At 43.4% G+C, this 15,575-nt stretch overlaps 1 protein-coding gene across 3 annotated transcripts in view; it reads left to right on the plus strand.

Moving 5' to 3' along the window:
* Window positions 1-15,575, plus strand: part of LOC138745394 (neogenin-like) — a 176,446-nt gene that overhangs the window by 116,411 nt on the left and 44,460 nt on the right. For 2 of the 3 annotated variants that reach the window (XM_069902386.1, XM_069902384.1), the window contains exons 8-9: window positions 10,396-10,612; window positions 14,068-14,222. In XM_069902386.1, the coding sequence (XP_069758487.1) occupies window positions 10,396-10,612; window positions 14,068-14,222 (372 nt within the window). The remainder of the gene's footprint in view (window positions 1-10,395; window positions 10,613-14,067; window positions 14,223-15,575) is intronic. The other variant, XM_069902385.1, reaches the window with a different exon arrangement.

Here is a 15,575-nt window from a genome sequence, read left to right on the forward strand (position 1 = left end):
AGAAAACCGAGCCTGCATAAATAATGGCGGATGCAGAACCACATCTCCCTCGCCCGTGAACACAGGGTTATATTCCCAGAAACCCATTGGGCGGAGGAGATCTTCGTACATGCACGTAACGTCATTCTGGGTCACACAGCCTGATTGTCTTCTGCCTGACAATAACTATTTACAACACAATAGAAGACAATTCCAGCCATTGAAACCCACGCCACCCAGTTACACCCAATTAACCTAACAATCCCTGCCACTAAATCCAGCCTATGAACAAGAGGACAAGTCAAACGTGCTTATCTGAAGGAGGCTGGAGATACAGTGTTGAGGCTGAGCATGGGAGATGGAATTTATGAGGCTAAATTGTGAAGCTGATTCGATACAACAGTAATGGTTTTGGGATGGATTGTATTTCTCAATCACCTGCAAGTCAAGGAGGATGAATTGATGTTTTGGGGAAAGTAAAAATGGAAATGAACTAGAACCAGGGATATTTCTGGAGACTCCATTTAACATGTGGAGATGTTAAATGGAGGCCAAGTCTTTGGGTATATTTAAAGCAGATATTGATAGTTTAGGGCATCAGAGGTTAGGGGAAAAGTCAGGAGAATGGGACTAGAAGGAAAAATACATCAGCCATGATTTGAATTGTGGAACAAATTTGATGGGCTAATTCAGCTCCTAAGTCTTATGGTCTTTACGTGTAACATTCAAATCTCATCTTCAAGAAATGAGATTGGGAGTAACTGCCACAGAGAAATCATTGCAAGTGTTCTGAACTGGCTGAATAGCAACTTCCTGAAATGCGATCTAGACTCTGGCCAAATAATGTCACAATCTTCACCTCTATTCACTTCCAGGATGCAGCATTGATCGTATGTGGCCTTATTTGACTTTACAAAAACCTATCTCACTTGGGAGGGGGTGTGGAAAGTATTTTTCCAATTTGGCTGTAAACAGAAATGTGTCTCCAGTCTGTACCTGCTGTACAAATGTTATAGAAACTGACTCCCACCAGTCGCAGACTCAATAGCAGTACAGACTAACATCATGCGAGGCTTTGTCATCACTCCAATCCTCTTCTCATTTTTGCTTATTTAAGTGCAGTGAATTTATATGCCAACTGGGAAATTGTTTGATCTATTTCTCCTTCAATCCAGGATAAAAATCACTCCAACCTCAGTATTGTGCTTTGCAAACATTGCTTGTGCGATGCCCACAGATACAGAGTCATCAATGACTGGTTCACTAACACAAATGGGAAAATGAACTATGCATGAAACAAAAGTCTACCAACCTCTCCCCTCAGTATCTATAAACCTTGGTCCACTTCCCAATTGCGAAGAGCTACTTCTTAGTACAGTCCGACTTTAAAGATGAACTAACCTCTGGGTTGCTGGTGCAGCCCTTGAGGAAAAGAGTGTCCCAAGATAAAGACCAACAACTCTTGGACAGCAGTAATCTCCACCCTCCTGTAAACTGCAGAGACACGGATTACCAACCTACAGCAGAGACCCAAAGTATTGATGAGGTTCCATCTGCAGTGTCTCTCAAAATCCTCCACATCCACTGCACGGTAAGTGAACCAATGTCAGCGTCCTCTCCCAGGCCAATGTCCCCAAAATTGGAGCCCTCATTGTGCTCATGTGACTCTGATAGTCAGCCCATGTTAGTAGTTGGCCTTATACTGGACAGTGTCTTTGGGTCACACAGATGGAAAAGGCTCTTTGACCCTAATGTCCATGCCAACCTTCAAACGGTCATTGAGACACATCTCATTTACAGATTTTAGTTGGTAGACGTCTATGACATGCGGTTCAAATGCTCATCTAGCAACTTATTAAATGTTGGGAGACCATACTTGTAGGCATTGGGTTCCAGATTCCAAATACAGTTAAACTCTTGATAAATGGGGATTGGTAGATGCCAGATGAGTGAATTTTCCGGTTACTTGAGATACATGTTTCTTGATTGGCAAACTAATCGTGAGGCACACTAATTTTAAATGCCTGTATTTTTTACCTAATCATTTTCCACAATTTTTTTGCCATTTGCTTGAATTCTGGATAACAGGGGTTCTATTGTACTCTCCACACAAAAAAAATTCTCTATTTCCTTGAATTTTTAACCTCTTGCCTAAACCATGCTCTAGCTTTAGACACCTCTGCTCTAGAGAAAAAAAACATATATTCTTTTTTATATTCCTCGTAATATTACAAACCTCACTCCTCTTCCCTTAAAAAGAAACCCAGTCTCATCCACGTACCAGAAACACTTCATCACAGGCAACATCCTGATGAACTAGAGACACTCAAGAGATTGAAGATGCTGCAAATCTGAATCTGCTGGAGTTCGTCTCCAGTCTCAATAAATGTCAACCATTCTTTGTTTTGCACCTGATGCTGCTCAATCTGCTGAGTTCCTCCAAAATATACCATAGTGTCTAATGTCCTGCTGTACGTGCTCCGCATTCCCTCCACTGCAGTCAGTCGGCACAATCACAGAGATAGGTTACTAGGCGGTCAGAGGGAAGCATTCAGGGCTATTCTCAACCACCCAAGAAAGAAACGTCATGTCAATATTTTGTGGAATCTCTGGTCTCAGTGCTCAAACTGGAGGAAGAGCATTTGAGAAAGCATAAGAATGTTGAGTCTCGTCGTTGGGAGTCCACAGCATTTCAGCAGGAGTCTTGGAAGGACAGGGCTTCCTGTCAAACGACTCACACCAAGCTCCTCCTGACCCAAACGTGTCAAAATCTGTGGGTCTCACAATGTCCTTCTCCACCATCTCAGAGTCCACAGAGAACTCATTTGACATCATTATGTGATGCCTGGTTAATTGATCATAACAGTTCCCATAACACTGGACAAATTTTTTCAAAAGATTTGCTTCCTGAAAAAAAATTGGGGATTATGATAGACAATTTCAAGCTGAACACAAGGATAATTTCAGATTTGCTGTATCACATAGGAAGTTGGAGGAACATTAAATGAACTTTTATTGAATTTAGCGTGTGTAATTAGATAATGACGCTGTTAGTTCAACCGACCTAGAAATGTTTTGCCGCTGAATTTCATTTGTGCTCAGCATCTGATTCCTCTCACGTCAGTGCCCAACAATAGTCGGCCAGCATTGATGGATTCCAGTTGTCCTGGTACTGCTTTTCCATGATCACAGTGTCCCAGTGAAACCTTTCACCGTGTTCGTCACTGACGGCACCAAGATCAGCGGGGAAGGAGTCCAAGTGCGAAGGCAGAAAGTCAATTTTCAATGCTACGTTGCGCTTCATTGTTTTGTATGTTTGAAGTAGACTTAAAATATGACAGGAAATCACACAAATAGGTTGTATCTAAAAATTGGTGCGTGATAGGAAAATGTTCAGGTGACTTTCATGATCAGTCCAAAATCGATAAAATGCACCCAAAAATGTTCAGGAAGCAAGTGTTCTGTCCCCTACTCCGATATTTGTGGAACTAGAACCTATCTACATTGAATACTGTCACTGAAATTCAGAACTTTAAATTTTTAAACATTGTTACAGTGCAAATTTTCCTGACAGCAAAGGATAAATTTATATCTCCTTTGACATTATTTTCAGTCTTTGATTTTATTCTGGTTTGAAATATTACAACAAAATTTGAAAGCAAGCAATATTAGTTTCTTTACAGTGAATCAGAAAGAAGCAGGTTAGGCCTATTTTGACTTTAGGGACTTGAAATATAGATTTGAAAGTGTTTATTGATCTGTTGGAGCTTGAGATTGTGGCATTTTATGGCTGGGTATTACAGCGATGTTAGAGAGCAAGGCCAGGTCGAGGATTGCACTGTCTCAGAGGGCAGGAGGTCAGTGCAAAGCCTCTGTTGAGCCCAAAGTATAAACAAGAATAATGATACTGGTAATAGTGTGAGCTCGATCTTGTCACTGTTTTCCTTCTGTATCATTATCAATACCTCAATAAATGTAACGAATCTGATCAAAATAGGAAGTTACTGAAAATCAGAGGGGGAAACCAAAATGCTGGAAGCAGAAGGTCAGGCAGCGACCATGGAGAGGAAAGCAGAGTAAATGTTTTCATTTGAAGACCCTCCATCAGATTTGGGAAAAGTGGGAAAACACTTCAGTTTCAGTTCTTCGATAATGGGAGAGGGAAGAGATTATCTATCATGGGAATTCCAGGGTTGCTGAGGTGAATCCAATGTTTTTAAGAGTTGATTTAATCATACAGCATGGAAACTGGCCCTTTGACCCAACTTGACCATGCCAACCAAAAATTTCCACCCCCCACACTATTTGGCCCACATCCCCATAAACCTATTTTTTCTTAAATTTTGTACCTGCCTCGACCACCTCCTCCAGCAGCCCATTCCCTATACCCACCATCCTCAGTGTAAAAATAATTACCCTTCAGGTTCCTATTAAATACCCATTCCCCTTAAACCGTTCTTCTGGTTATCGATACCCCTTTGTACCTGCCTCGACCACCTCCTCCAGTAGCCCATTCCCTCTACCCACCATCCTCACTTTAAAAATAATCACCCTTCAGGTTCCTATTAAATCCCCACTTGCCTTAAACCTTTCTTCTGGTTATCAATACCCCTTTGCTGGGCTAAAGACTCTCTGTGTTCACCTGATCTTCTTCTTCTTTGGCTTGGCTTCGCGGACGAAGATTTATGGAGGGGGTAAAAAGTACACGTCAGCTGCAGGCTCGTTTGTGGCTGACAAGTCCGATGCGGGACAGGCAGACACGGTTGCAGCGGTTGCAGGGGAAAATTGGTTGGTTGGGGTTGGGTGTTGGGTTTTTCCTCCTTTGCCTTTTGTCAGTGAGGTGGGCTCTGCGGTCTTCTTCAAAGGAGGTTGCTGCCCGCCAAACTGTGAGGCGCCAAGATGCACGGTTTGAGGCATTATCAGCCCACTGGCGGTGGTCAATGTGGCAGGCACCAAGAGATTTCTTTAGGCAGTCCGTGTACCTTTTCTTTGGTGCACCTCTGTCACGGTGGCCAGTGGAGAGCTCGCCATATAACACGATCTTGGGAAGGCGATGGTCCTCCATTCTGGAGACGTGACCCATCCAGCTCAGCTGGATCTTCAGCAGCGTGGACTCGATGCTGTCGACCTCTGCCATCTCGAGTACTTCGACGTTAGGGATGAAAGCGCTCCAATGGATGTTGAGGATGGAGCGGAGACAACGCTGGTGGAAGCGTTCTAGGAGCCGTAGGTGGTGCCGGTAGAGGACCCATGATTCGGAGCCGAACAGGAGTGTGGGTATGACAACGGCTCTGTATACGCTTATCTTTGTGAGATTTTTCAGTTGGTTGTTTTTCCAGACTCTTTTGTGTAGTCTTCCAAAGGTGCTATTTGCCTTGGCGAGTCTGTTGTCTATCTCATTGTCGATCCTTGCATCTGATGAAATGGTGCAGCCGAGATAGGTAAACTGGTTGACCGTTTTGTGTGCCCGATGGAGATGTGGGGGGGCTGGTAGTCATGGTGGGGAGCTGGCTATTCTATTCACCAAGATTTGTACACCTCCATGAGATCACGCTTCATCCTCCTGCACTCCAAGGAATAAAGCTTGAACCTGCTCATCTGCTCCCTGAGGTGCTTTCACACTGACATCCCAGTAAATTGGTGTGTCAACGATCCGGGTTTACAGCTGGGTTGAGTCGGATGGGAGTGTTCACACTAAACCAAGAAAAGCCAGTTCAATACAACCTTTTACACATCCTGGGTCAAAAGGAGGCAGGACCTGCAATATTACAGGGCCAGCATCTGGGAAGGCAGTAACCCTTTCACACAGGAGCTGATGTGAAATGCATTGGCTCTATATTACCTCCCTTGGCGGGTAAATACCGAGATGAAAATGAACCCCCCCCAATACAGTGTAGGTCCTGTTCACTCAGGCATGTGAAATGGTAAAAAAGGTGATTAAATACATATAGCTCAGTCCCTGAGTCCTTACAATATTCCTGTAAATCTGCACCCTCTCTAGCTGGATGATATCTTTCATGCAACATGATGACCAAAACTGAACACAAGACTCCCAATGGGGCCTCGCCAACATCTTGTACAACTGCAACATTACCTCCCAACCACTATACTCAGTACTCTGACTGATGAAGGCCAATGAGCCCTATCTACTTGGGACATCACTTTCAATGTACCTGTACTCCTTGATCCCCTGCTTCACAGCACTCCCCAGATCCATACCATTCACTGTGGAGATCCTACCCATGTTAATCTTACCAAAATGCAACCCCTCACATTTCTCTATTAAATTCCATCAACCATCCCTCTGACCATTTGCTGAACTGATGAAGATCTTGCTACCTTCTGAGCCTTGACAATTCAAGTGGTTGTCCAGCTACTTGTTGTTATGCCAGATTATGACGATAGAATTACTTTGTATTTCTATACCATTTTATTTTTGAAATTCCCTAGTCAAGAGTTAGGCCATCTGATTAGAGCCAGCACCTCAGATGAAATGTTCAGCTCTTAGAAATTGGATATGTTTAGATATCTATTTTATCTGAGTGTCATAGCAGGATTCTTCATAATTTTTCTAACCACTGATAATCTTGGAGAATAAAGTAGGTTTTTTCATGCCGTCCGCTCAGTGTCCTGTTGGAGATGTTAAACACAGCCCAGGGAGCCTTCTGGTGATTGAAGAACATTTTGCTTTATTAGGGCAGCATCAGGGAGTCGTACCCTGAAGGCTTTGCTCCATCTGGCATCAGCTCCATCTTGGGATGTGTGTGTGCTGGATTCCTTCTCCTCCCTCAAACTATACCCAGATGGTCGACGACTTATTCTGCAGACTGAGCTGTCTCTCTGTATACCGTCGTGGATTAATTTTGATGATATAGAAACAGACAGGAAGACCCTATTTTTTTTTGCTTTAAACAGATTCTTTGAGCTGGGCAAAAACACAATGCTGGCAAAACTCAGCAGGTCAAACAATGTACTTTATATAGCAAAGATAAACTTACATAACCAATGTTTCAGGCGAGAGCCCTTCATCAAGGAGTTAGCAAAATATAGGCAGGGCCCAAAGATGCAGCATTGTATTTTTACTTCAACCATGGAGTCGACAGGCTCCATGTTTTATCTTTGAGCTCGGATGGGCCAGGTCTTGTTTGAGGAAGGATGGACTGGCTTTGGAAGGGGTGCAGAGGAAGTTCACCAGGTTGATTCCAGAGATGAGGGGTCAGCTTAAGAGGAGAGATTTAGTCGTGTGGGTCTGTACTCGCTGGAATTTAGATGAATGAAAGGGAATCTTATAGAAACATAGAAAATTATGAAAAGCATAGATAAGATAGGGGTAGGTAGGTTGTTCCCATTGTTGGGGGAGCCCAGAACTAGGGGACATAGCCTCAAGTCTCAGGGTAGTTGATTTAGGATGGAGATGAGGAGGAACTGCTTTTCCAAGAGGGTGGTGTATCTGTGGAATTTGCTGCCCATTGAAGCAGTGGAGGTGACCTCAGTAAATATATTTTAGACAAGGTTGGATAGATTTCTACATAGTTGGGGAAATAAAGGATATGGGGGAAAAGGCAGGTGGGTGGATTTGAGCCTTATGAGATTAGCCATAATCACATTGAATGTCGGAGCAGGCTCGACGGGCCAGATGCCCGACTCCTGCTCCTATTTCTTATATCCTTATGCTCAGTAAACCATGGGTAGTCTGGGATTGGGGCCAGGGTCTGTAACCCCTGGTTGGGACTACGGTCTGTAAAGGGAACCTGTAATGAAGTTTCTGCATTGTCTTTCAGTGTTTGATGAAAGACCAGAAATGCAAAGTTTATTCAGAATGGTTCTTAGTTTCTTCCAAATACATCTGATAGAGTACAAGTTCTATCGTTTCAGACGGGATAGCGCTGGAGAGATAGGGATTATTGCTAGTCAGGAAGACTTCACAGCAGTGCTCATCTACTGAGGCTGTATATAGGTAGAGCTGAGGAATGGGAAAGCCATGAACATTAATGTACTGTAGACTAGACAATAGTTAGCCAGAAATGGAGGAGCAAATCTGCAGAGAGATCGCAGAGAGCAGCAAGAAACAAAGTTGTGGTAATAAGTGATTTTAACTTTCCGCTGGGGCTCCCATACTGTAAAAGGGCTTGGATGGGTTAGAGTTTGTCAAATGTGTTCAGGAAAGTTTTCTTACTTAATATATCGAGGTACCAACTAGAGATAGTACAATGCTGGATCTCCTATCAGGGAAAAAGAGGACAAGTGGTGGAACTTTGTATGATCATAATCCCATTAGTTTCACATTAATTATGAAGGATAGGTCTGGTCCTTGGGTTGAGATTCGCAATTGGAGATTCTAAGGAAGTGAGAAAGGATTAAGGTTTTGGAATGTTGGTTTTTTGGCAGGGATGAGCTCAGTAAGTCGGAAGCTTTTAAAGGTGAAATTTTGAGAGCAGAGTCTGTCTGTTCCTGTAGGGATTAAAGGCAAGGTTAGCAGGCATAGGGAACCTTGGTTTTCGAGGGCTATTGGGTTAAGAAGGTGTATAGCAGGAGTAGGCATCAAGGAATAAATGGCATACTTGAGGATATAAAAATGCATGAGAAAACTTAACAAAGAAAGGAGGGTTAAAAGAAGGTAAAAGTTGGTTTGGCTGACAAGGTGAGAGAAAATCTGAAGAGCATCTACAGTAAAGGTCAAAATGGGTCTTCTTAAAGATCAGATGGTCAGTGATGTTTGGAGCCAAAGGAGAGGAGGAAGATTTTAAATGAGTGTATCGCATCTGTATTTACTCAGGAAACTGGCACCAAGTGTATGAAAGTAAGGCAAACAAGCAGTAAGGGTATGGAACCAAGGCAGGTTAAAGAGGAAGAAGTGCTTGCTGTTTTAAGGCAAATAAGGGTGGATAAAACCCCAGGCCTGACAAGGTAGTCCCTTGAACCTTGAGAGGGGTTAGTGTAGCAATTGTAGAGACCCTGTATTTAACATGTCCTGAGCCATGTGTGCTGCCAGAGGATTGGAGGGCAGCTCATGTTGTTCCATTGTTTAAAAAAGGCTCAAAAAATAATCTGGGAAATTACAAGTGGTGAGTCTGACATCAGTAGTAGTTAAACTATTGGAAGGTGTTATAAGAGATTGAATAAACGTTTTTTTGGATAACTTTTTATTTATTGCACTATGAACCATATTAACAACAATATATACAAATGTTCTTCATTAAATATACACAGTGACATTTTTTTGAATATACAAGTATTTGGGTAGGTAAGAACTAATTAGGGATAATCAACATGGTTTAGTGCATAGTAGGTCATGTTTAGCCAGTCTTGTAGAGTTTTTCAAGATAGTTACCAGCAAATTTGACAAAGGAAAAGCTGTGGATGTTTTCTATATGGACTTTAGTAAGGTCTTTGACAAGATCCCACATGGGAGGTTCGTCAGGAAGATTCAGCTGCTCAGTATTCAATGAGGTCGTAAACTGGGTTCGACAGTGGCTGCATGGGAGAAGCGAGAGAGAGGTAGTTGGTGATTGCCTCTCTGACTTGATTAATACAGTGCAGAGATGATTTACCTGGATGTTGCTGGGACTTGAAAAACTGAGTTTTGGGGAAAGGTTGGACAGGTAAGGATTTTATTTCCTGGGGCGTAGAAGAATGAGGGGAGATTTGATAGAGGTATTTAAAATTATGATGGCTGTAGATAGAGAAAATGCAAGCAGGCTTTTTCCACTGAGGGTAGGTGAGATACAAATCAGAGAATGTGGGTTAAAAGAGGAAAGGTTTAGGGGGAACTTCTTTACACAGAGAGTGGTGGGAGTGTGGAACAAGCTGCCAGCTGAAGTGGTGAATACAGGCACAATTTTAACATTTAAGAACAATTTGGACAGGTACATTGGTGGGAGGAATATGAAGGGCTATGAACTGTCAGTGGGACGTGGCAGAATCATAGTTTGGCACGGACTGGAAGAGCCAAAGGGCAAGTTTCTATGATGTAATGTTCTATCATTCTAAATTTTGATCATTCCAGTGTAAAATAGAAAAGAGACAAAAATAGAAGGAAATTCGGTTCTGTCCAGGTGAAAAAGCATTAGAATTATCCGTTGAATCTAGACCCTTTTTAACTTTAGTTGGAATACTTTGGGGTGGGTAGTATTCAGAAGGTTCTGTAATCCAGCTGTGTTCTGTCGTGACATTGTATTGTGTGAGTGTGCCTGTGTCTTCATGGTGCTGTTGCTGTGATGTATGTGAGCCTCTTTTTAAGTTCAGCAGAGAGCTGCCCATTGACCCTTTCTGTGTCTGTTCATTTTATGTTCCATTGTGCTTTGGTTTGGTTTATTTTCTTTACTTTTTTCTCCCTTTTTTATTTTGTATTTTTGTTTTGTGTGTTGTGACGTCTGCCGTCCATCCCACCATCCCTGCCTGTGCCACCTCCCCAAGATGTTCCCATCCCAATGTTTCCCCCTACCTCACTGACAAGTGCCACTGATGACCATCTAGTGACCTCCAGCGCTGGACTGCTGCCCTCTGCCCCCCGTGATGTGGTAGCACTGCTCGTCTCCACCCGCTTCATCAAACTGACGTGGCGCCCACCTGCAGAGCCGAATGCGGAGATCATCGCCTACTCCGTGTACTACACCAGGGATGGCACCAACAGGTAAGAGTTCTGCAAGCCCTTTCCCCACTGCCTGCTCTAACATTGAAGGCCAACTACCCAAAGCATCTTCACACCACTGTAACACTGCCGCCCCATGGCATTTCCTCCTCTCCTGCCCCCTCACTGGGCTATTACTCCCATTGTCACAATCATCCTTTTGTACCAGGTCCATGAAATGGTAAAGTGAGTGTTGCCCAGAGAGGATTATTACGAGCTCCCATTTTAGTAAAATGGGATAATCACTGTAAGGGATAGTATAGACAGGAGGGACTGAATGGTCACCGTAAACATTTAACATTTCACAAAAGTCCCATCACAACACGAGTCACAGCCCAGCAACAATTCGATACATTGGAAGAACTGAGTCGGTTCCAGAATTTGAAATATCTGACTGCTGGAGAGCAAACGGCTTTTTGAAGCAGCTCTTCTGACCGGCCCTTTTTATGGAATTCAGAGCAAAGCATGCTCTGTGAATGACTAGGCCTTTTTTGGTTCCAGGAAGGTCTTTTTGGGAAGCAAAATGCTTCATTTTGATTGTGACTGACAGTGAAAGTCACTTGGAGAGACCGGTGCCAGGATCTTGGAAGCTTCGCGGAGGCTGCCCAGTTCGAATCTTGCCAACAAAAGGGGCAGGAGTGTTGTGACCACAGCGCGCGTGGATGGACATTTCTTCAAAGGCAACGCAAGGAGAAGTCTGTCGCAGCCACAACTCTAGTCTTCCATCAATTCAACATTAATTCTAGCAACAAATTTCAAAGGTCTACACTTTGAAAGAGTGAAGTAACTTTCTAGATTTTGGCCTGGACAGACAGACAGGCACGCACGCACGCCAAAGTTGGGGATAGATTTAATGTTAAGGAGAGTTTAAAAGTTAAAACTATAGTTTAAGAGTTAGAAATAAAATTCAACACCCTCTGGTTTATTGTCTATTGTGGCTTCATTAAGGGCGGTTCACAACATAATGCATGGTTTTGTTATTCATCACATATTTCAAGGAATAGCTTGTTGGAGTTCCCAGCAGCCCAGAATGAAGTGGGCGTGTTTTTGTTAAACAAAGGAAATGCCAACTTTCTAAATTGTATCTGGAGCTGGTTTAATACCAAACAAGATGTCAGCTGTGGTTCAGAATAACGCTCTCAATTCTTGCTCACAGTCCATTCCATGAGTTGCACACCTATCACTGGACAACAACCTTTTGGTGTATTTTATGGATTTTGGGCTGCTGATCTGAGAAACTGCTTTAAAATAGCACTGCAAAGAACTCTGGTGGTGGGAACGATTTACATTTCCTTGGCCAATTAAAAGGTTTGCTTCCTGAAAAAAAATTGGGGATAATGATAGACAACTTCAAAGATGATTTCAGATTTAATGTGGAGACACATTAAAAATGAACTTTTATTGAATTTAGCCTGTTTAATCGGATAATGATGCTGAGCCAAGCTCTTAGGTTGACTACACATGTTGCACAACAAATGTGAGGAGGCCAGGGTTTGTCTTGGTCACCAATTTTACAATCGAAGTAGAGCTCATAATAAGTGCAGTCATGCTGCGTCTTTGAGACTTAAATATAATGGAATGTAATATAGCTGTCGTGACATTGACGAGACGTTTCTGTTGTATTAAATCTTCCTGAAGGCAATAAATGCTATTGTTAAATGCACTCACTATACAGTTGCCTGAAGAACATGTGCATCAACATGCGTTCAATCTGCACAGCATCTGTCTATGTGAGCTGCTTTTATAGCCTGCCTGCATCTATCCTGACGAAGCCTACCCAGGCAGCACCTGCGCTGAGTGCTTGCCCAGGCATACTTGGATTGACCATAACAGCTTGCTTTGTGGGCAATGCACTAGTTGACTTAAAATATGACAGGAAATCACAAAAATAGGTTACATCTAAACAATGGTACGTGATAGGATGATTTTAAGGTGATTTTCATGATCAGCACCCCAAAAATCCATAAAATACACCCAAAAGTGTTCAGGAAGAAAAATCTTCGTTTCCAGCATAACTTTAGCTAATCAGGAGCTGATGGTCAAAACCTTTAAACCAGTGGATGTTGGGCACAATGGAAGGAATAAGCAGGAACGTTCTACCTTGTGCCCTTGGCAATATTTAACCTGAACTAACGTTACATTTTCTGCTCATTATCACAATCCCATTTATGGGATCTTGGAGTGTATGAATCAGCTGCCGCTGTAGCTAAATTACGGCACTGGCTATGCTTAAACAGTAATAAATGGAGCTCTCCACTGTAATCCCATTTCCCTGCTGCTTTCCCTTTCCTAGAGCCTTCCTTTGCAAATACATATCTAATAATCTTTAGCTTACACTCACCAGTTGAATTGTTCCACGTGTGCATTGTCCTGTGTGAGAAGCAACATTGGTTTCATCCTGTGTTGTGATGTTGAACTCTGATCAACAAGCTCGTGGAATTAATTGTTCATTATCTCCATTCCCTGACTGTGCCCCAGTGTGACACTGGGCCTGAAACCCAGTCTCTCATTTGGTGACACTTCACTCTCATATATCTGCAGCCCCTCCATCGCGGAGCCCCTCCATCACGGAGCCCCTCCATCGCGGAGCCCCTCCATCGCGGAGCCCCTCCTTCGCGGAGCCCCTCCTTCGCGGAGCCCCTCCATCGCGGAGCCCCTCCATCGCGGAGCCCCTCCATCGCGGAGCCCCTCCATCGCGGAGCCCCTCCTTCGCGGAGCCCTCCATCAGGGGCTGAGGGCATTACTATCAACTGCAAGCTGTCTTGTGCTGATCTGCATTAGAAGATCTGCATTTTCCAGTTCTCATCCAAATATCATTCTCCTACTATGTTTATAGAAACCCTTCTGGGAAACCTGTTGTATTGGGGAGAGGAACTTTTTCTCTGACCTTACTTCAGATTTGCATACCACATTTGAAACTGTGAAGGTGATTATTTTTGGAAATTGGAATATTTTATGATTATCCAATGGATTATGGTGGTGGAATTTAATTTTACCAGTACTGTAAGTCCTACACTGACCGGGTAACAAAAACAACCATATTGGAAGATCACAACATATAGCACATTGAGTCTGCTCTGCCATTCTAATCATGAAATGATCCATCCACTCACTCAGCCCAATTCCCCAGTTTTGTCTACGTAAAACTTGATTCCCTGACTAATCAAATACCTGTCAATCTTTGCCTTAAAAACACCCAACGACCTCGCTTTCACAGCCACCTGTGGCCACGTTCCACAGAGTCACCCTCTGACTAATGAAATTTTCCACATGTGTTTTAAATTAAGTCTGCACAGTCAATGCCATAGCCCACGACCCTCTTGACTTGGTATAATGAAAGAGTTGGGAGATTGGAGCTCAATGACATGACTCTCATTGTGTGTGAGTGTTCAGGTAGCTTACCTCTTACATTGGGTGGTTGAGTTGTCCCAACACTCTGCTCTGATACATTTCAACAGGGAACGGGTGGAGAACACTAGTCGACCTGGTGACCTGGAGGTGACGATCCGAGACCTGATGCCAGACGTGAAGTATGTGTTCCGAGTGGTTGCTCACAATAAGTATGGAGTGGGAGAGAGCTCTGCTCCTTTCAAAGTTTCCACCCAACCCGAAGGTTAGTCTCTCAGTGTGACCTGTCTACCTGATGTTGCTCTGGGCTCAGCTGCATGGCCAAAGCTGGAATTTGCTGTAACTTTTCTTACTGTGTACAATCAGTGACCACATCTATCCAACCTCTACTAATGTTCAGGGTTCAACCAATCGCCATATATCTCTGACACCTGATCTCCCTGTTCCATATAAGCAGGACATTTCAAATTCAAATTTAGACATACAACACAGTAACAGGCCATTTCAGCCCATGAGTCCGTGCCGCCCAATTATAACCAATTAACCTACAACCCCCCGGTACTTTTTAAAAGGTGGGAGGAAATGAGAGCCCCCGGAGGAAACCCACACAGACACAGGGAGAATATACAAACTCTTTACAGACAACACTAAATTTAAGCCCTGGTTGAGCCCCGGCCTTTGGTGTTGTAACAGCATTGTGCTGACCATGTTCCTTTTCTCCCCGAGAACAGTAAAATCCTAAAATCTGGGCTGCTTGGGGATTGGGTTGGTCCAGGTTTTCGGATTTTCCTGATTCTCGGATTAAAATTCAAATTTACAGAGAATAAAGAGAAGAACAGGTAAATTTGGATATTTTATTAAAATATCACACACACACACACCCCATCTTCCTTCCCCCCCCCCCCCCCCCCCCCCCGCTAGATTTCAAAAGTTTGTGGTCTGGATTTCTGGACTTTAACTGTCCTCTGGTGAAAGGAATGCTACAGCTGGCAAAGGCACTGAGATCCACAGACCCCACCTCTGGCCAAAAGTTGTGTGGCTCATTGACCCTACTTACAAAAAAGGAAATCAGACTTCACAAATCCTCTAGAATTTTCTGAGGATGTAACCAGTAGAGTGGACATCAGTGATCCAATTGAAGTGGTGACTTTTGGATTTTAAAAGGTCCTGAACAAAGAAATTGATGTGCAAAATTAGAGATCACGGTGCAGGAGATAATGTATTGACATGGTGGAAAGCTGGTGGGCAGGTAGGAAGCAGTGAGTGGTTATGAATGAATCCTTTACAGATTGGCAGTCAGTTTCTAGTGGGTTCTTGCAAGGTTCAATGTTGGGACTCCAGTGGGTGGCAGTGTGAGCTGTGAGGAAGATTCCAAATGGCTGCAGGGTGATTTGGACAGGTTAGGAGAGTGGGAAAATGCATGGCAGAAGCAGTAAAATGTAGATAAATGTGAGGTTATCTACTTTTGGTGGCAATTACTGACAGACAGATAATCATGTGAGTGATGAGAATTTGGAAAAAGGGGAGGTGCAACAAGACCTGTGGGTCACGGGGCGTCAGTCAGTGAAGGGTGGAATGCAAATACAGCGAGGTTGATCTTTATTATGAGAGGTTTTAA

This window comes from Narcine bancroftii, chromosome 11, assembly GCF_036971445.1.
Source record: "Narcine bancroftii isolate sNarBan1 chromosome 11, sNarBan1.hap1, whole genome shotgun sequence".
Taxonomy (NCBI): Eukaryota; Metazoa; Chordata; class Chondrichthyes; order Torpediniformes; family Narcinidae; genus Narcine; species Narcine bancroftii.